At 42.7% G+C, this 20886-nt stretch overlaps 1 protein-coding gene across 2 annotated transcripts in view; it reads right to left on the bottom strand.

Moving 5' to 3' along the window:
• maml3 (mastermind-like transcriptional coactivator 3) overlaps nucleotides 1-20886 on the bottom strand; it is a 141132-nt gene that overhangs the window by 43101 nt on the left and 77145 nt on the right. For both annotated transcript variants that reach the window (XM_061679345.1, XM_061679346.1), the window contains exons 2-3: nucleotides 12288-13025; nucleotides 8453-9382 (exon numbers count right to left, since the gene is read on the bottom strand). In XM_061679345.1, the coding sequence (XP_061535329.1) occupies nucleotides 8453-9382; nucleotides 12288-13025 (1668 nt within the window). The remainder of the gene's footprint in view (nucleotides 1-8452; nucleotides 9383-12287; nucleotides 13026-20886) is intronic.

Below are 20886 nucleotides of genomic sequence, written 5' to 3'. Positions count from 1 at the left end.
ACCAAAAACCAACTTAAGATATGTCAGTGAGTATGTGGCTCCACATTACTGCTCGGCCATGTTACTAACCAGTTGTGTGTGTGTGTGTGTGTGTGTGTGTGTGTTAGCATCTGAGTGAGCAGATGGGGAGGATGGGGTGAATTTTAGGGACAAGAGCAGGGTCACATCTGTGTCGTCTCTCATGTATGTCTTTGTGTGTGTGTTGCCCACATTTGGAGTCATCAACACAAACAAGCTGATTACTGATTAGCAACATGGGACACTATTACATAAAAGTAAAATGTCTGACCTCACGTATTTCTTCAATAGCCATCAGTTTTTCTGTGGAATTTACTAATCAACATCCATTGGTTTGGTTAATTCTCAACCAAAATCCAGTTTGTAAAACACTGATAGTATTAGTGATACAGTATATAGTGTCACTACTTCCAACACCAAAGTGCTCAAAGAGTGGAGCATTTAAACAGAGACAAGCTGTCGCATGTATGCACACACACATAAGCAACTCCTGTCTACCCTCATCTTGGCGCTGCCATTGATTTGGGCTGTAAGGTGCCTTGGGCAATGGTTTCCACAGCAACCGGCAGCTGAGGAAGGCAGCCAAAGTTTGAGCTGGCATGAGGAAAGTGTCTGCATGTTGTTTGTGTGTGCGGGCTATTTGTGAGTATGTACACCAGTAACCAAACATGAATATTTGTGTGTGTGTGTGTGTCTGTGTAAGTGTGTGTGTGTGTGTGTGCGTGTGTGTATGAGGAGTTGGCGAGGTGACAGCAGTCTGTTTAGTATGCAGCCTTCTGACTCCATCTCCCTTCCTCCCTCTCTTTGGCTCACAGACAGCATAAGAACAAATATCTATCTATCTATACACACATGCACACAAAAACATATAGCTGTGTTTAGTGTACTTTAACACGCAGACGCAGACACTCAATACACTGATTCATTACAAAGATTGTCCTGCAGATCAATATTATGTTGTACATTAACATCAGTTTAAAGGAGCTTGAGAAACACAGTGGTATGAATACTGAACTAATATAGTGACATTTCTCTGAAAAAAACCCAAAAACCTTGGTAAAGGTGATTTCCTCTCCAGCTCCATATTCACTCCCCAAGGGCATGTCAAATGGGTGGAATTGGTCTGTGTTGGAGTGCTTTCTTTCAAAGTAAAAACAGCTTTGTTGGTGGGTTTGAGTATCGCTGGTGGTAGGTGTTGCTTAAATAGACACCACATTACAGCATACTGTAAATATTGTGGATCCTTATACTGCTACATGCAGAAAAACTATGCGGTAGTTCTGTACACTTCAGATGACACAACCAACCAGCCTCTCATCTCAGAAATAAACTATGTTGCAGATATGCATTCTGTCTAAATAAATCACGTACATTTTATAGAAACATATAGAAAGCACGCACACTCACACAGGCACACGAATGATTCGTAGTGATGTAGCCAACAGCTCCCTCTAAGCAGAGGGGAGGCAGAGTGTTTAAGGAGGTAAGGAGGGAAGGGTGGAGGGAAAACGGATGAGAGCAGAGATATAAAGAAAAAGTAGACAGCAAACGCACAGGGAAAGTCGTTTGTCGTGTGTTTTCACAGGAAGCATCTCACAAGAGTGCAAAAGAGCAAATACATGCCAGAACATACCCCCCCCCCCAATATCCCCCCCTTTCCACAAGTACACCCCTCCACAACCTGCCCCCATCTTCAGAGCCTCTCAACAGGATCTGAGAGCAGCTCAGCTCAAGCCCTGACACGTGTGCCTGAGAGAGGGGAGGAGTTAGAGAGTGAGCAGTATTGAATGATGTGTGTGCATGTATGTGCTTGCGCTTAAATTGAGAGCGTGAGCAGAGATCTGTGGATGTATCACTCTCCACTCTTCGGTGGAGACGCACAGAAGACTGCGGTTGTACCTCTTTCTTTGTCCCCTACTCATACGCCTTTTCTTATATCTTTCACCACTTGACTTCTGAAGTCAATACTATCTAATACAACTATATCTATGTCTGATAAAAAATGGCAGATGTAAAAACAGCAGTAAATTTTTTTTTAAAGAAATAATGTAATGTATGCATCTACAGTACACCATGTTAAACAGCAATTGCTGAAGTACGGATAGTCAAAAGTGTTTAAAACGTGTTCCATGAACCCAAAGACTCAAATTGGATATGACACATATCTGGGATACAGACTCAAGCACATCTGTATTGACTTGAATTTACAAGTTAGCACCGCACCAAGCAGATCTCTATCAGTTTCCCAAATTTTTTTTGCAACTCAATCTTTTAGCCCCACGCAAAGCTTACTAGAAGTAAGCTTGTGCGGCACAGGAAAGTAGTTAAAATGCAAGTTAATCACCTATGACAGAAAGCCAAACTTAAGGTGTACTCATACTAAAGAGCAACTGGGAGAGAACTTGACTACTTAACCTGTACATTTGGGTCTTTGCTGGAGATGTCATCAATAGTACACTTTCAATCAGTTGCCAATCAGTTGCTGACTGTCAAAACAAATAAATAAAAAAATATTTCTAGCATCTCTGGACTCGGATACTTAGACAATAATTACGATATTGACTTATCATTCAATAAATAAAACGGAAACAATAGTTTTTCCCGGACTGGATAAATTGTCATTATTGTGGTGAGCCGGCGTACGGCTCACACAGTGAGCTGACAGAGTTGGACAGCTTTGTCATTCGTCGCAAGTGGGCTAATGTGTACTCTTGCCAGTGTTGCTTCCGTCCAATACTCCACACTCCACAGCCTTACTCTATGCGCAGCGCGTCGCTTCACACAACAGAAACACTTAAGGGAACGTTAACTGTTTACTGTGTTCGCTAGCTTGCGAGCTAACCTGCAAGCTAATGAGCTAGCGAGGTAAGGAGCTAACAGCTCGCTCCACTGCGGCGATATCGTTTAAAATATCAGTGCTTCGCTGCGAGTTGTTGTGTGTGTTAGTCCCTATTTAACACAGACGGAAATGTGAACTGTTTATTATGTTCACTCGCCCATGGGCTGATGAGCTAGCGAGCTAAGAGCTTAACAGCTTGCTCCGCTGCAGCGGAGTTGTTTAAAACGTCAGTGCCTCTCTCAGAGTTGCAGTGTGTGATAGTCCCCCAATGAACACAAACATGAGAACGTTAACTGTTTTGCGTAACCTCAGTGGCTCACTTTATTCAGCCAGTAGTTTACTACTGCGAAGGTCAATGTATATTTGATTGACAGGTGAAGGGCTTGTCTTCAGCACTTCAACCACAGACTCTTGCAGCGTTTTATTTTTGGTTTCAGAACCAAGGGGAGCCATATCACAGAGTAAAGAAAAACTATTTAATAAAAATAAACAAAATTATAACAACAACAATAATAATAACAACAATACCGATTCAAAACCAAAACAATAAAAATTAAAAAATAGTACGGGGGGGCCTTATTTTTTATGATTTCAAAGGCACTTAAAAAAAGAACAATATCGTTTATCATGATAGTTTTTGGGAAAATATATCATCTTAAAAATGTTATCATGACAGGCCCAGGAATACTAATGCTAAAAAAATAACTAACAAGAAAAGCAATATGCTTCTTTTAGCAAGCTGTGTCTTTTTCTGGGACACAGGCCCATATACAGTATACCAGTGATTTCCTACCTTTATGGTGCCAATGCATATATTTTACAATTGAAAAATCTCAGGGCACACCAATAAATACATTAATTACTGTATGTACTACCTGCCATCTAATTGAAGAGAATTTTTTGTTCTGTCTGTCACTTTGCCTCAGCGGCATAAATAGATGAATACAGATATTTTATTTATTGGAAATAAAATATTTTTTTTGAGCAATTAAGTAAAATTTAATATTTCCCACGGCACACCTGAAGAGCGCTCATGGCACACGAATGTGCCCCAGCACACTGGTTGGGAATCACTGCAGTATACACACAACTCCCTTTGTAACAACAGTTTGGCTGTTCACCAACTTTGCACAGGGACAGATGAGGGGAAAAAGGCTCACAGATGGGCAAATCCAGTCATATCTCTGTTTGAATTGTACGAAATCACGGCCAGGAAGGAACAACATTTCTGACATGCCAAAGATTATCTGTGCAGGGGCACAACCACATCAAATGTATGAGAAATTTGAATTCAGAAAAGCACTGGCAGTAAGAGCGAATACTAGAGCTCGGACTCACCATCTAAATCCCCATTTGCTATTCGCATTGACAGAACAGATCACAAATCACAATCACAATCGAATCGTATTATTCCGAAGTAAAGACAAGTCATTGTCCAACAAATGAAAAATCTAACTTGAATATTTGAAAACTATCTATAGCCCCCTGGTTAAGTCCTAGTCACAGGTTTTTTTTTTTGGTCAGATTTTGTCACACCACCAGGAAAGACACATGATGCATTTTGGCTGGCACGTTGTAGCAACCGCTTTCCCCTCCGGAATAAGATGTTGCCAAAATGCTTCAGTTTAGTTTAAATGGCTTACTTTAACCAGGATCCCTTGCCGTATCGCAGCTGTGGTCTGTTTTGCGCCGGTCTCGGTGCTGTAAAATGCGTAAATCCACGCTGGCTGGCAACATCTGCTTCTACTAAGCCATCTAATTAGTTTAGCTGCTAGTTATCAATAGCTTGATAGCTCTTGTCAATCATCTGTCATGATGTGTTGAATGAATCTTATGTAACTTTATCCAATTCTTCTGCTGCTTGTCGCAGGCTGCCATGAACATCCATGCAGCTCCTCACGGCCATTGGTTGCCTTGTTCAGCAGATTATTGTTTCGGGAGAGAATACGGCTCTGTGATTCATTGGATCGGCTACAATTGTGGCAGTGCGCCTGCAACTGCACATATGCGCTGAACATAAATGGTGGCGGACATAAATGACGGAAGTTCTGCGCCTTTGCAGCATTGCAGTTCTTGTCAGAATAAAATACCCAGTTTGATTCGATTTCATTAGAATTTAAAAATTATGATTCTAGATTATTTTTTTCAAGCGGACTCGCAAGTGAATTTGAATCACCACTCATTCATTCGTAGTGCTAGCAGATACATTAGTTTTCATACATAACACTTTTCATATAAAAATAATTGGTCCAAACTATGTTGTTGAAATCTATCACCAGCTGAGCTCACTAGATTTTTCTGTTTAATAATGTTGCAGTCTAAACAATTTAAACAACTCTTGAGGGTTGTAGAGATTAATTTGAGATTGTTTAGTTCCCTGTCAGGGTGACAGAGATGAAGGCAACTGCTTATTTGAAATTGCTTCAAAACATTATTATTATTATGACTAGAACCATACTTATGTTACGTTACTGATAACGCATATGTGTTAAAATCTTATCGATCCATGTGTTGGCTAGGTCTTGGCATTTGAGTCCCCCTGTGGGAAACGGTGACTGTTTATGTGTTTCAGCTGCTATCATTGAGAGCTTGTGCGCATCATGCTTTGGCAGAAGAGAAAAATGGCAGACAAGGATCAGAGTGAAATTACCTGAGGATAGCTAGAGGGGTGGAGAGAGTATGCAGCAGGAAGGACTTCAGCAGTGTGTGCATGCATGTGGGCGTTTTCAGAGCCTGTTTATTGTTGATAGTGTGTGTACATGGGTGGGGGCTGGTGTCGTGACTCACAGGGTTATTAGCATCGGCACCACCTCCTTCATGTCCTGCAGTCAGTGTGTGACACCGTCATTTCCAACATGCATGAGAATATGCATTGGCTTATTAACACATACAAAGTATCAAACCTGCTTCAGTTTCTCACAACGGTTCTGGAAGGCCTTCTCAAGGGCTAACAGCTGTCAATCCATCCTGCATCCGGCTGTAATCATTACTTGGATAACCCGAGTGACCTGCTTGATGCTGTACCACACTACTGCACATACATATACAACATAATCTACACCAAACCATTCTGACTGTCCCATACATGCACATGCATGCATGTACAGTATAAACATACTGAAAGCACCACATCATCCATCAAACACAGACAACCATGCCAACATCTACCACAGACACATGCTTGTGTCTTTTCTCCGCCGAGACATCTACTGCCATGGCAATGGTAGCCTCGGCAACGGCCATAAATTAGCATCACAGCATTATGTGAGGAAGCAACAATTAAAGCTTGACTAACAAGCTTTTGAGGACCACAGCTGATGTTTTCCCGTGCAGCTGCTAACAGAATTAGCCTACACGGAGGAAAAAGTGACAGTTTGACCATCACTTGTCAGATACATGTGTGCGTACACACAGACAGACAAACAGACATGGACAAATTGGAAAACAAAACTGAAACAAGACAGTTGGTGTCACTTTAAAATCCACAACAAAGAAAACATCCAAAACCCACATCTAAAGGGATATATTGCAAAACTCATTCTAAATCAACCTCATACAGACAAATACCTTCATGACTTATATATTCAAAAAGCGACTTAGCAGTCACTTGCTAGTAGCATATACTGTATGACTAACGAAGCACACAGTCCAATTCTTCCACTGTTTTTAACTTAACACCAGGCAAGAGTATTTGCTGGAGGCAAAAAGGAAATGAACAATAAATTGTTTTGCTGCTTGTTGCATGTGGTTTGACCATAAACTGTAATATGAAAAAGACTTTTGCCAAACCTCTTTTATACCACCAGCAATTATTTGCCCTTGGGACTGGAAAAGAAAGTCAACAGATCTCAATCTCCCTCTAGTGGATAGTTTTAGCAAAAGTTATCACTCCTGCCCAACAAGATGTGAGTGCTTGTTGCATTAATTAAGTGTCATATTATGTGGTTAAATTATTATTAAATATTTGATGTATTATTAAGTATTTGATGCCAGGTCTAATACTGAATACTGCACAAGGACCTGCAGACATCTTCAAAACAGTATGAATGTTGAATGATGTATTGAATTGATCAAATCCAATTGAGTTTTGAGGGACTATGAAATGCCAATCTACCAATTACATTCAGTAGGAAATGCCTGTAACTGGGATATTTTGCCTTCATCTTGGAAAAAGGAAAACGATGCAAGCCAATATAGTCCTTACACAGTCACTACAACACCATACGATGCAAGAAGAATATAGAAATATTTTGTATTCATGAAGCGCCACTTTGCATTGCACACTTATTTTTCCCTTTGGATCTGCTTGCTTCTTTTTCATAGTCACGATTTTCACACAATAATAAATCTCTTGCTTCCTGTGCTTGCTTGCATGCACATTGCTCTCTTCTTGTGCTTTTCCAGTCTCCAGTTCTCCTCTGCTCACTCAAATAAATCTCTCAAACCCCGCCCCGCCACCCATCAAAATCTAAGAAATACACACAAACACACATGCGCATATACTCACGCACGCAAACGCACAACCCTCTAGGCAACAGCCACAAAGGCCCCATATTAATAAATCTCCTCCTTTATTGGTGCTGAGTGTCTCTGGCAGGAGGGTAAAGGGGTGGGCTGGGTGATAGGGAAGAGGAGGAGGAGCAGGAGACTCAGAGATCAGCAGAGGGGTGAATGACTAAAGTCATATCATAAACATAACAGAAGAAGGGGTTGTGTAAGATATAGATACAAAGAGGGAAAGATGAGTTACTGCATTAGTGCATTCTAAACAAGCATGCTCGAATGCTATTCATAATACAATAGCACTGACATATTTAGCATTAAACACACCATGAAAAGAGCCACTTGGGCCTTCATCTGGTGTGGGTGTTTGTTAAGAATGTAGGTCTCCCTACAGTTCCTTAATATCTCTTCTCCAATGGATTATTCAAGACACCTGACATCTGGCTGAACCACTGAAGCATTCTGAATATGGTCATGTTGGTCACCAAGCTCTGAAAGCCAACTGCCTGAGGTGGGCTTGTGGTAATGACATCGGCAAGCTTGGCTTAGTGGTCCAATCTCAGCCATCAGTCAACTGTGACAGATTGAGGATATGAGCTAAGGAGCTGTTTGGCTTGGTGTTTGTGTGGTGTGTGTGAGTGCATGCGTTTCTGTGTATGGGGGGAGGAGGCGAGAGGGCTATCAGTGGTGGTCGTGTTGCAGAGGCATCAATACACTCGACAGGCCATTTTCCTATTACCCAGCTCCGGGTTGTTGCTGAGGCAGCTACCGCCATTTTACCTTCACTGGCTTCATCACTGTAAGACTCTAAAGCAATCTGAACTCTGCCCGTTTAAATGACTTTTACCTTCTGAGCATCATCTGTATTTGTCGAGAAACGGTTCTTTATATAAACCTCTGGCTGACAGCCATCATCCTGCACATGGACCCACTAAGACTATTTGTTCTCATTCCAAGGTCAAATGAAAGAAGGAAACGTTCCTAGGAGACTCCTACTATGTGGCCATAATGCTGACAAGACTCGACCACTAATTCAATGTCAACTACTCTCCACCACTAATGATTGTGGAGAGTATTACACAATTAACTTACCTGTCCATGAGGCTGCATGTTGCTGTAGGAGATGTTCTGGTTCAACACTTTTTGCTTCATAAGCAACATTCTCTTCTGCTCCTCACTCAGATGGGCTGTTTGGCCTGGGATTGGCCCCTGGGTTTGCCCTGGCCCGGCCCCTTGGCCTCCACCGGCCATGTAAGGAGGCATCATGGGGTTCTTGACCTGGCTGTTCCCTCCCATGGGTGGGGTCATCCTGTGATCAACCCCACTGCCGCTGAAGTGACTCAGTGGCTTGGTGTTGTTATATGACAAAATGGCTGCCGTTTGCTGCTGTTGTTGCTGCTGTTGTTTGGTCAGATTGTTCTGGCCAATACTGTTCTGCTGTTGTTGGCCAATCAAGCTCATGTGATTGTGAGGGAGGTAGTTGTTCATTGGAGCTTTGGGCCCGTTGTTGGGGGGCATTCCAGCCACAAGAGGGGCCTGCGGTGTGTTAAAGGCTTGCGGTGGATACATCATGGGGCTGTTGGGTTTATCTTGGTTAAAGGGACCAGCATTATAAGGACTGGTTGGAGGGCCTGCTGGGGACCAGTTTGCTGCTTGTTGCTGCTGCTGCTGCTTCTGCTGCAACAGTTTAGCACGTTGCTGAGCAGCCATTGCTTTTAGCTGCTCTGCATGGGAAAGTTCAGGTGTTACTGGTCCTACTGGCTGACCTGGGGCGACCCCGGGTCCTGCTTGTCCGGTGCCTGACTGACTAACACCTGGGCCTGGGTTCATCATGTATCCATTGCCAGGCCGTGAAGCGGCTTGTGTCTGAGCCTGGGTCGGGGTCTGAGGAGAGCGAGCCACGCAGTTGTGTAACGGGGACCCTGACGCCATAGCAACGGCGGGGGACTGCTGCAAAGGTTGCTGAGGAGGTGTTCCATTGGCAGTGGTTGCAAACTGTGGGCCTGATGATGATGGTCGAACCTGAGGAGAATCCACGCAGAAAAAAAACACGCAATGTTGACATGATCAACAGAGTATGAATGTTGATTTAAATTCAAAATAGCAGTTATCAACATTGGTCACAATTTATAAAATTTAAATGTATTATTTGTTTCTATGTATTCATTCTCTTTTTACAATACAAAAAATGATGAGAATTTATATTGCTGCACATAATTACTACAGTGAAAGTACAAGTTATTGTAATTATTTGGGGCGGGGGAGACAGTTTCCGCCGAGAGGGGCTGTTTAGTTAAGGATGGTATTGTTTACAATTTCCATTGTCAAAATTTGTGGAAGGTACCAAAATAACTGATCCATCCCATATCCCTTTTGACACAATTCAGCTGGTGTATCAACTTAAGAGCCCTTTTTTCAAAACGCTGTACCTATACGCAGAGGTGGGTAGTAACGGGCTATATTTACTCCATTAGATTTACTCCAGTAACATTTTCCATAAACTGTACTTGTCAGAGTACTTTAAATGCACATACTTTCTACTTTTACTTGAATATTTATGTGAAGAAGGATCGATACTTTAACTGCGTTACAATTATTGACATGCCGTTCGCTCCTTTTATTTATTCATTCTTGCGTGTGCGCGTCTATTTTTAGACTCCATCTTTGACTTCCGCATAGGGGGCCCATTGCGCCAATCAGATGGGATCACTAATGTCCTTTGACTCCAATTCAACAATCAGACGACACAAGACAGTCATGTGACCGCGCACGTAGCCTTCGCTAGCCAATCAAAATGACTCATTTTCCCCCAATCAGACGACACAAGGCAGTCACGAGTGCGCACGTAGCTTTCATGAGCCAATCAAAATGACTCCTTTGGGGGGAAAAACAGCCGCGTTTATTTTACAGACTCCAAAAAACAACAGCTTTATCATGCAGCTCTTAAATTGTGAATGCCCAAACTTGGATATTGCAGCCCAGTTCTAGCTTGAGAAAACACCTTGCAGTAAGTTGCAGATGTTACTATTGTTGCTGTGACATTGGATATGGAAAAATTAGCACTGTCGCTATGGTGTCACACACACACACCCACACCCACACAAACCCACACCCACACACCCACCCACACACACACACACACACACACACACACAATCGCTAAGTCTGTTCAGCAAACAGCTTCTTCATGAAGTAATTTAAGTGAAAAAAGCAAAAAAAAAAGGGCCCAATATATGTTGTTGGTTTTGGGCAGTTCAAAATTTAAATGGTGGCAGGTGTGTGTCAACTCCCATATATTATTTTTTATTTTATTTTATCTGATGTTCATGTATTGATTAAAACAAAACAAAAAATCAGGTTACTCAAGTTACTTACTCAAGCAGTTTTTTTCATTGAGTACGTTCGTACGCTTACACAAGTAAATATCTGGATGACTACTTTTTACTTTTACTTGAGTCATATTATTCTAAAGTAACAGTACTCTTACTTTAGTACAATATTTGGCTACTCTCTCCACCTCTGCCTATGCCATAGTTCAGTGCCTTTCTACGACAAAATAGGACTGCCTCAATCATCCCAGTCACAGGGCACATATACACAAACAACCATTCACATTCACACCTATGGATAATTTTGAGTATTCATTTAGCAATAACATCCATGTTTGGGGTCGAGCCTTGGCTTTGGTCTTCCTTCATGTTGTCTCTGTGCTTGCGTGTGTTTTCTGGGAGTACTCTGGCATACTCCCAAATTCTACAAACATGCCATCCATTTCAGTACCTGGAGAAGACCCAAGGAAGCATGGAGACAACATGAAAATTCTACACAGAGAGGTTCCAACAGAGATTCAAAGCTTGATCTCCTGAGGGGGGCGTAATAAAGTATTGTGCACGAAGCAGCTTTTTGTCTCTCTCGCTCTTTTTTTTTTTAATAAACAATACAGTGTTTATTTCATTGAATTAATTTATGAAATGTTCGTCACAGAGACCGAACACAGCACCGTACTGGCCGGTAATGTCAGACACTGGACCCCCCTCGTCCCCAATATCCCGAACAATCTGTGTTACGGCTGTAATGAGTCAGCGTTCAGTGAATTCCGTAACAAAATACAGATGTTCCGTAACATTTGGCAGCTCTGCAAACAAAATGATCCTTGTAATAAACAGCCACGACACGTTGAATTAATGGAATATTAAACAGGCCAAAACTTTTTTTATGGAAATTATGCTGCTTTTTCAAGACACAGAGGGCCTGATTTACTAAGATGCCAAATAGCAAGTGCCAGAAAAATTGCTCTGGGACAGGCGAGCACTAATTGTCACAGTCTACTGAAATGACCCAGATGCACGGAAATGTAGAGTTGTAAGGTTTGTCATTGCTGATATGGCATGACTACATTTTGTGACTTGGGTCCAAGTCAATCCTTAGATCATTCAGAAGCTTCAAAGCTGCATTACTGAATAGACAATATGTTGTGATAATTTTTGTTGCCATTTCAAAAATGTTGACATGAGCAGAAGCTTTCCCCACTGACCCTCATTTTACCTGTGCTACGCTGGCACTGCTTTGGGGCTTTACACCCGCCTTTTGGAGGTGCTATTTAAAGGCCCAAAATTAGCCAGTACATTTTGTCTTGGGTTTGATGAATCATATTGCACGTGCCAAATTCATCTATTTGCATATACTCCTCCCACAACATGCAAAATGAACTGTGCAGCAATTTAGCGTGTTTTGCAGACACAAAACCGACATCTGTTTGCGTTCGCAATCAAGTTATTGCCTGTTTTTGCAGGTACAAACCTTCAGTAAATCAGACCCCAAGTGGCTTAATCGCAAGTCTAATTGTTGGTTTACACCGACCTGATCTATTACTTGCGGAAACATTACGATGCATACTCTTTCATAGTGATGACTCTGTGGTACTGACCTGCGGTGAGCCCATGGGCACCTGTGGACCACCCTGCGGAGGCTGAGCAGGGGGAAGAAGGGATGTTGGTGGCATGGCCCCCCCAGCAGGTGCAGTTGTATTTCCAACAGCTTCATGTTGTCCTGGAGTCTGATTGTTTGCTGGCTTACCAAAATCGGCATCTTTCTTGTCTTCAAAGTCCTCATTGAAAAGGTCGTGCATATCGTCCTCTGGCACTGTGTTGGCCAACTCATCGATTAACTCCTGCCACTCTTGATCATTGAGGTTGATGTCAGAGAAGAGCTTGTTCTGATTGGACAGAGACTGGGGATCCGAAGACTCTATTCCACCTCCATCATCTAACGGTTCCTGTTTCAGTTCTTTGAGGAGGCTGAAGCTATCCTCCAAGTCTAGTGAGCCATTCATCTTCATGTCTGAAAGATGACTACCACCATTCTTCCCCAGCTCATCTGCTGGCCGCCCTACATGGTTACCATTGCTGTTTGTGCTGTTTCCAGAGGAAGTGTTGGGACCACTGAGTAGGGGCTTAATGTCTATTTGGTGGTGCAGGGGAGAGATGGGTGGAAGGTTGTTGTTATTGTTGTTAGGAAGACCTGTTAGTGAGTCTAAACCACCAGAGCCCTCCTTCCGTAATCGTTTGCTAGTTGGTGAGTAGCTGCCTCCATCACAGATGCCATTCTGCTCTCCATTGAGTGGCGATCGTGCACTGTCCAGTTTCCTTTTTACCGTCTCCTGGAGCTGAAAAAGAAGGAAAAATGATAAGCCACACGAAACGCTAACTACGTATACCACCAAACAGCCATTTACATGCACATTCACACCTATGAGAACTTTAACATCCTCAATTATCCTAATAAGCATTTTTTTTGTGGTGTGAGGAAGCGGGAGTACCTGGAAAAATCTTACGCAAGCACAGGGAGAGCATGCAAACACAGAGACAAACGCAAACATCAACACACAAATGTTCCAATGGAGATTCAAACTCCTGACCATGAGGCAGATGTGTGAACCACTATTTCACCATGCTGTCAGTTACACAGCAACAGTACATTTGATATTTCAGTTTTCTGTACAATAGCTAATATTTGTAACTACCTCTACTTAGCGTCATTTATGATGATATCACTCACATTTAGTTCTTTCGTATTCAACAAGCGAGAGCTTGTGTTTGAAGAGGTGGTGAAGAGGACTGTGTGGGTCTTTTACCACTGACAGTCATCTTAATTATTTTCATGGCCTACATACACACAATATGTATTGATACCCCAGACTAAAAAGGAGGTGAGGCTTGATCTCCTCTCTGTGTCGCAGTTAGAGGAAAACCTCAGGTAAACATGTCTGCCAGTGAACAGCCAACAGCGTGTGTGTGTGTGTGTGTGTGTGTGTGTGTGAGGGAGGGAGTGAGTGAGAGAGAGAGAGAGAGGGAGAGAGACAGAGAGAGAGTGTGTGTGTGTGCATGTGTAAAAAGCTTCGTACAATGGGTTTAAATAATTGAAGTCTCCACCATGCGGGCCCCTGATTCTGAGAACAAATACGGGTGTTTAAGTGTGTGTGAAACTATGCAATTGTGAGGGTTGTGTTGCAAGATTTCCTTCAATGCCTTTGACTGATGTTGATAATAACAGACTTGATTTTCAAAGCCCACCTATAAAAAAATCCCATAATTATTTAGTTGGTGCGAGTGATGGCACCCACCCACAAAGAAAAATGCAAGCAAGCAAGCAAGCAAGCAAGCACACACAGGGTTTCTGCATATGCAGAAAAAAAAAAAAAAAAAAAGCTAACGCATAGTGTGTTGAACTTAGGCTCTCCTTCGTACTTTTCAATGCTATTGCCTGCACAAAAGTGACAGAATGAGTGTGAAGTAATGTAAGCATGTTCAATGTGGAAACTTTATTGCCCCTGAGGCTATATAATTGGAATATGTGGTAAACTAGTGAAATAGAAATATTCCTCTAAAGTCCCACACAGTTTTGGCTATTTTGTCCTCCATAGAGTGCCTCTCTAATATGGATTTAGTATAAAAGTGTCAATTTCGGCCCCTTTCCTCTGATTGGTTGCCTCAGTGTAGAAGACCCAACAACCACTACTTGGGAGAGCACACGTGTCTGTTATGTTGACAGCCCTGGCCCGTGCGCAGAGAGGGAGGCGGGAATCTTCGCTTGTGACGTAGATAAGGAGAAATTCGAATGACCTGATTTCAGGCCTCTTGGCAGAAAACCGTCTGGAACTCAGGAATCCGTGGACAATTCTAATTCATATTTCATGTTTACTGAGGCAACATAGAGACTATGTTACATCCCAAATAGTAGAAAAAGTTGGTTTGCTAAAATATGGGAATGTAATTAGTCATCATTCATGACATCACATGAGACGTTAGCATATACTGGCAGAGAGGGGGGGCGTCAACAAGTGGTGTAATTAGAAGACGTAGCTGGGAAGAGGATTTGGTTGAAGTAAACTGACGTAAATTCAAAGCAGTAAGAGTTCAGTGTTACCATACACATCGTCACTTAAGTATGAGTGTTTTGATGGTTTCATAATTTCATGGAAACTTTTTCTAAACCTTTGTGACAAATAAGAATGTAAAAAAGTTCAGGTGTGTGAGGCTGATTTATTTTCAACATTTATTTTTAGATTTGTAACAATATTCATATTTTTGAACTTTAATGACACCAAATATTTTAAAATGTTACTTAAAAATTGCTTCAAAAAAGAATTTGGAAGATGACGTTTAACCGTAGACGTTCCAACATGTTTCTTTTAGCACAATTATAGGCCTAGTCACATCTGTGAATTATAGAAATAAACCTCTCATGAACAGCAAATGAAGCTAACAATCTTTTCATTACTATTCATTTGACAATCAATAGTATTAAAAACAACTTGGTGGAGAACTGAGCATTCATATGTGAGAGACAGGCAAAGAAAAGGCAAACTAATAGAGGCAGAGGGTATTAGAAGTAGTTTAATCCAGCCGGCTACTTAGCTGGAGCAGAGGAAAAAAGAGCAGAAGAATGAAATGACAAGAGAATGTAAAACACAAATGGCAAGAGAGAGAAAAAGGAGCAGAGCGCCTCTTGTTGCCCCTCTTGTGTCTGTTTCTTTGACATAATCATCTGGTGACTGCTCTTTTGTCTGCTGCCAGAGAGAGCATGACAAAGACTCAGAGAGAGGTGTAAGTGTTTACATACACAAGGAAGAAGGGATTTCTTTGTCAGGCTGTTGGTCTTTTTTCTTTCAAGTGGACCCGCTAAAAGAACATGAAGATGAGGGAAGAGAGGGTAAGGGAGAAAGGGGTAGAAAAGAACAGTGAGCCAAATGACAGCAGGGAGCAGACGACGAGAGGGTGATCAGAGACTGAGAGGGGAGACACAGAGATGGAACCAGTAAGGTGCTGTTGTTATAGCAACTGCTGCTCCTACTTCCTCCTCCTCTTGCCACCCGGCCGCTTCCTTCTTCATCTTCCCTACTTCCTTTGTCTTGCTCCTTCTTGCCACATCGCAGTTACTGTCTTCACCAATAATGTAATAGTTAAAAAACATTTCATTGATATGTTGCATACACTCCTTTACTTTTAGCATTTTATTTCACACCATGTCCATTGCATCACTCTTCATTGTCAAGACTACAGAAAACCGTCCTGCCAGTCCATGTACACCATGGCACACACCAAGGTGTCGGGCTGAAAAATGTCCTCAAGAATTGCAAATAATATGTGCATATCATGCAATGTTCCAACCATTATTGCTGCATGATCAGCTTGTGATATACATACAGTAAATATTTCAAGTGGGTGACAAGTGGCTTCAATTAATCCATAGAAAAAGCAAATAAATCCTGAAACTAAAAGAGTGTCTTCGAACAAAGTGCTCCTTTCACAGTTCTGCTCCATTGTTCACCTGTTTGCGCTCCCAATGTTTTTCCACTCACCCCACCACTGCTCCACTCTGCCAGTCAGCCACTCCCACCTCATTAGGGCGCACAGGTGCCCCAGCTCAGCTCAATCAAGCCACTATTTAAATCTCTACTGCTCAAGCTCTCATTGCATGATTGTTCTTTACGGTCTCATGCAGGACTCTCCAGCACACTTTCTTGGATTGATATGCCGTTGCCGACCTTGCCTGCATCCTACTTTATCACCTCGTCATCCTCCTGGTGACCTCCTCCTGATGACCACCTCAGGCTTCTGCTTCTGTCCCCAAAGACGAGTTCTACCTTACCAATTCCTGCTTTCTGTCTTGTATGTCCCCGTGGCTGCTGTTTGGCTGCAACGACATCGCAGTGTGAGTTTTCCCTGTCTTGCTACTGTGGGTTCCTGAGCGTTGAGACGCTTACCTATCAGGGCCCCGCACCTGCAGGGACTCTTTATTTGAACTACTGTATGACCTGTCGAAGCTGATATTATTTCTGAAACATTGCTGTGGTCTGGTGTACTACATTGGGGTTCTACACACACCCATTACAACAAAAATATGTATTTTCGAATGTAGCAAATTAGGGATGGGCATTTGAATGAAGACAAAACAAAAAAAACATAATATTAAGCAAAACTAAAATCCCTACATCTGACGTATTCATATTGAGTAATATAAGCATGTCAACTTGAACATAGTCTTCAGACAGTCAGTCCAGCCAATATTAATCCAGTTCAAGTTGAGATACCTATACTGGATCTACGCTCCTCCCTGAACAGTCGCCTTATCGCGGTGGTGGGGTGCTAAGTTGTCTAGGGCTTTTTCTCCCTGGCAGGGTCACCCATGGCAAACAGGTCCTAGGTGAGCGACCAGACAAAGCACAGATCAATGAAAAACCCTGTGAAGTACAACAGCTCTAGAAATAATTTTCCTCCGCTCGGACATGGGTCACCGGTGACCCTCTCTGGCTTGACGGTGAGCGTCTGGTGGCTGGGCTTGCACCCATGGGGCCTGGCCGGGCACAGCCTGAAGAGATAATGTGGGTTCCCATTCCCATAGGTTCACCACCTGTGGGAGCGGCCATAGGGGTCGGCTGCTATGTGAGCTTAGTGGCAGCCGAAGGCAAGGACAATGGTTACAGAAGTTCACTCTCGAGACAATTGTCACCTCTCTGGCAGGAAAGGAACCTGAGCTGGTGTGTGAGCTCAAAGTTGCGACAAGGCTCACCTCGACACAAGGCTTGGGCTCTGGTACCAGTCCTCTTGAGACTGGTTAGACTGTCTTCCACTCTTGAGGTGCCAGAGAGGGGCATTTTGCAAGTGTGAGCATATTTATTGCACCCTTGGTTGTGCCTGTACATTGGCTTTCACCCCGGTAGTGCACCCTCCTTCCGCCTTCGGGTGGGGGAATGGTAGAGTTGAAACAATCAATTATCTACTATTTTCATAATCAATTAACTGTTTAGAGCCATTGTTTAACTTTAAATTGTCCAAATGCTCTGATTTCAGCCACTCAACAGTAAATATTCTGATTTGTGTAGTTCTCCCTGAAAGCTGACTGATTATCTTTGTACTTAATCAAAATAAGACATTTGCAAACATTTGCTTTTACTGTGCTTTTACAATGTTCAACATTTTTGCCTATTTTCTGACCTGTTACGGTCCAAACCAGTAACTGAATCATAATCGATTTATGGGGGGAAAAAAGTCAGTTTAATGTATTGTGCAAATAATGATTTGCAGATGTAGTATGAATTACCTGTAATTGGCGCAGAAGTGTGTATAGCTCTTTGCGTTAATCATTACCCAAGAAGTAGCTCTCTGTTTCAAAAAGGTTTGAGTACAACATCACTCCCTCTTGTATGATATTGCTTAATTGTTATTTGGTTTTGTTCAATCATCATTATTCATTCATTCATTTTCCATACCACTTATCCTCACTAGGGTCGCGGGCTTTTCAATCACTAAGCAATACCAAATAAACAACAATAATCAGTTCATGAAGAGTCACCGGAAAAAGAATATTTCACAAACTTAAATGCAAATTAAATTTTTATCAGATTTATTGATTAATCTATGGAACAACTGTTAGAAAAATAGATTCTAAAAATATTGAATAGTTGTAGCCCTAGAGGACGGGTCCTCACTGTTGTTATGCACTAAACAGCAGTTCAAAGTACCTTCCCTTTTTGTAGTCCTTGGAGGGGGTGCTGGAGAACACTCCAGCTGTGTACTCCCTTGTTCGGTTGCGGGACTTCAATGCTCACATGTCATGCTGTGACAGTGAGACCTAGAAGGGTGTGATTGGGAGGAACGGCTCTCCTGACCAGAACTCCAGCGATGTTCTGTTTTTGGGTTTCTTTGCTCAGCATGGATTATCCATAACGAACACGATGTTTAAACATAAGGGTGTCCATACGTAGGACACTCGAGGCTGCAATTTGATAATCAACATTGTGGTTGTCATTGGACTTGTGGCCGCATGTCTTGGACGCTCAGGTGAAGAGAGGGGTAGAGCTGTCAACTGATTATCACCTGGTACTGTTTTGATTCTGATGGTGGGGGAAGATGCCACTCCAATTTGGCCCATCCTAACGTATTGTGAGGGTCTGCTGGGAATGTATGGGAGAGTCCCCTGTCAGGAGTTTCAACACCCACCATTGAGTCAGAGTGGGCCATGCCTCCATTGTTGAGGTGGCAAATCAGAGCTGTGGCCAAGGTGTTCGGTGCCTGTCGTGGCGGCAATTTCCAAACCTGTTGGTGGAAACAGACGGTGAGGGAGCCCATCAAGCTGAGGAAGGAGTCCTATCGAGCCTTTTTTTGGACTGTGGGACTCCGGAGGCAGCTGATGGGTACCAGCTGGCCAAGCAGAATGCAGCTTTGGTGGTAACCGAGGCAAAACTCCAGTGTAGGAGGAGTTCAGCCATGGTGAACGACTTCAGGACTGTTTCGAGGAAATTCTTTTCCACCATCCTTCGTCTCAGGAGGAGGAAGTAGTGCATTATCAAGGTTCTGTATAGTGGGGATGTGGCACTGCTGAACTCAACTTGACATTGTGAATCAATGGGAAAAATACTTTGAAGACCTCAATCCCACCAACCTGCTGTTTTATGAGTAAGCAGCGTCTGGGGACCGTGCCTCTGAATTGCCAGACTGGGGTGGGATGGGAATAAGCACCTTCAAATCTGAGGCTATGGTCGTCAGTCAGAAAAGAGTGGGGTGCTCTCTCCAGGTTGGGGAGGAGATCCTTCCCCACTTGAAGGAGTTTAAGTAGCTTGTGGTCTTGTTCACAAGTAATGGAACGGAGAATTGACAGACAGATTAGTGCAGTGTCTGCAGTGATGTGGACTCTGTATTGGTTTGTCAAGGTGAAGGAGATGAGTCGAAATGTAAAGCTTTAGATTTAACAGTTGAGCAACATTGCCACCCTTGACCTATGGTCACAAGCTGGGGGTCATGACCGAAAGAACAAGATCACAGATGCAAGCGGCAGAAATGAGTTCCCACCGCGGAGTCTGGAGTCTCCTTTTAGAGCTAGGGTGAGGGTCCAGGAGGGCATATGGTCAGGATGCCGACTGGATGCCTCCCTGGTAAGGTGTTCCAGGCACGTCCCACTGGGAGGAGGCCCTGAAGATGACCATTGACACACTGGAGGGACGATGTCAGATGGATGGATGGACAATGACAGATACTTTTGAACAAAGCTCTTATTTTTGATCAAATGTAGCACAGTCACTCTACAATAGAGTTCTATTCCAAAATAAAACAACTCGAGTTTATGATTAATTTGTTATAAATTAACAAAAGTGTAAACTAAAACTGCCAACTTTCTGAGTTTAGTATTTATTTAAAATAAATTGCTCTTTTGTTCAGTTAAAAAAAAAAAAAAAGTACAAACCTTAAAGGTGCTTAACTGTCTATGTAGTGGACATCTGAAGGTGAAACGGTAAGTGACAGGTTCTTATTGAGGAACAAAAGCAACTCTGTATTTGCAGAAGAGAGACTTTCTTGTTTCATCAAGAATGTGAGGTACTGAACTGCTGCTGCATGGTCCTGAGAGGTAGTTTCTGGCTACCTTGGCCAGAGATGTTATTTTTCTCTCTCTTCAGCCCAGTAGCGGAGTGGATTGGCAACACACTCAAGTAAATTTTCTCCAAAGTATGTGCACTGAAAAACAGGCATGCTTGTGGGTTTGTCAGAACAGGAAGTGATGCATATGATTTGCCGTGTTGTCAAACCATGGCAGGGTAGCGCCAACTACTAGTGTGGAAGACTTACTCAACGTCAGATTGTTTTGCCTCAAGGTATCGGACGAGTATTCGATAACAGAAAATAAGACTGCTATTGGTTTGATACCCCATCCCTAGTTATTTTAGTTCCTCTTCCCAGGTAATTTTTGTCCCTACCAGGGACCCTCGAGGGGGTGGGCTGTGCTGACAAACGCCGATTGGTTGAGCCAGACGTCTGTCATTAGAGTCACATCTTGTTTGCATTCCACAAGCATTACTGTTATGCCTGTGTTACGGTCGTTACAAAAAGTTATTTTGAGAATATGAGGGAAAGAAGATTGATAGATGACAGACAGACAGACAACGAGGTTCAGGCACTTTTGAGAATTTTTGTCGACTAAGGCATTCAGCGTGAGTTCGAATCCGTGAAAAGAAATGTCAAAGTACAAAGGAC

Source organism: Phycodurus eques, chromosome 6 (assembly GCF_024500275.1).
Source record: "Phycodurus eques isolate BA_2022a chromosome 6, UOR_Pequ_1.1, whole genome shotgun sequence".
Classification (NCBI taxonomy): domain Eukaryota; kingdom Metazoa; phylum Chordata; class Actinopteri; order Syngnathiformes; family Syngnathidae; genus Phycodurus; species Phycodurus eques.
This window is presented reverse-complemented; position numbering and strand designations above follow the sequence as displayed.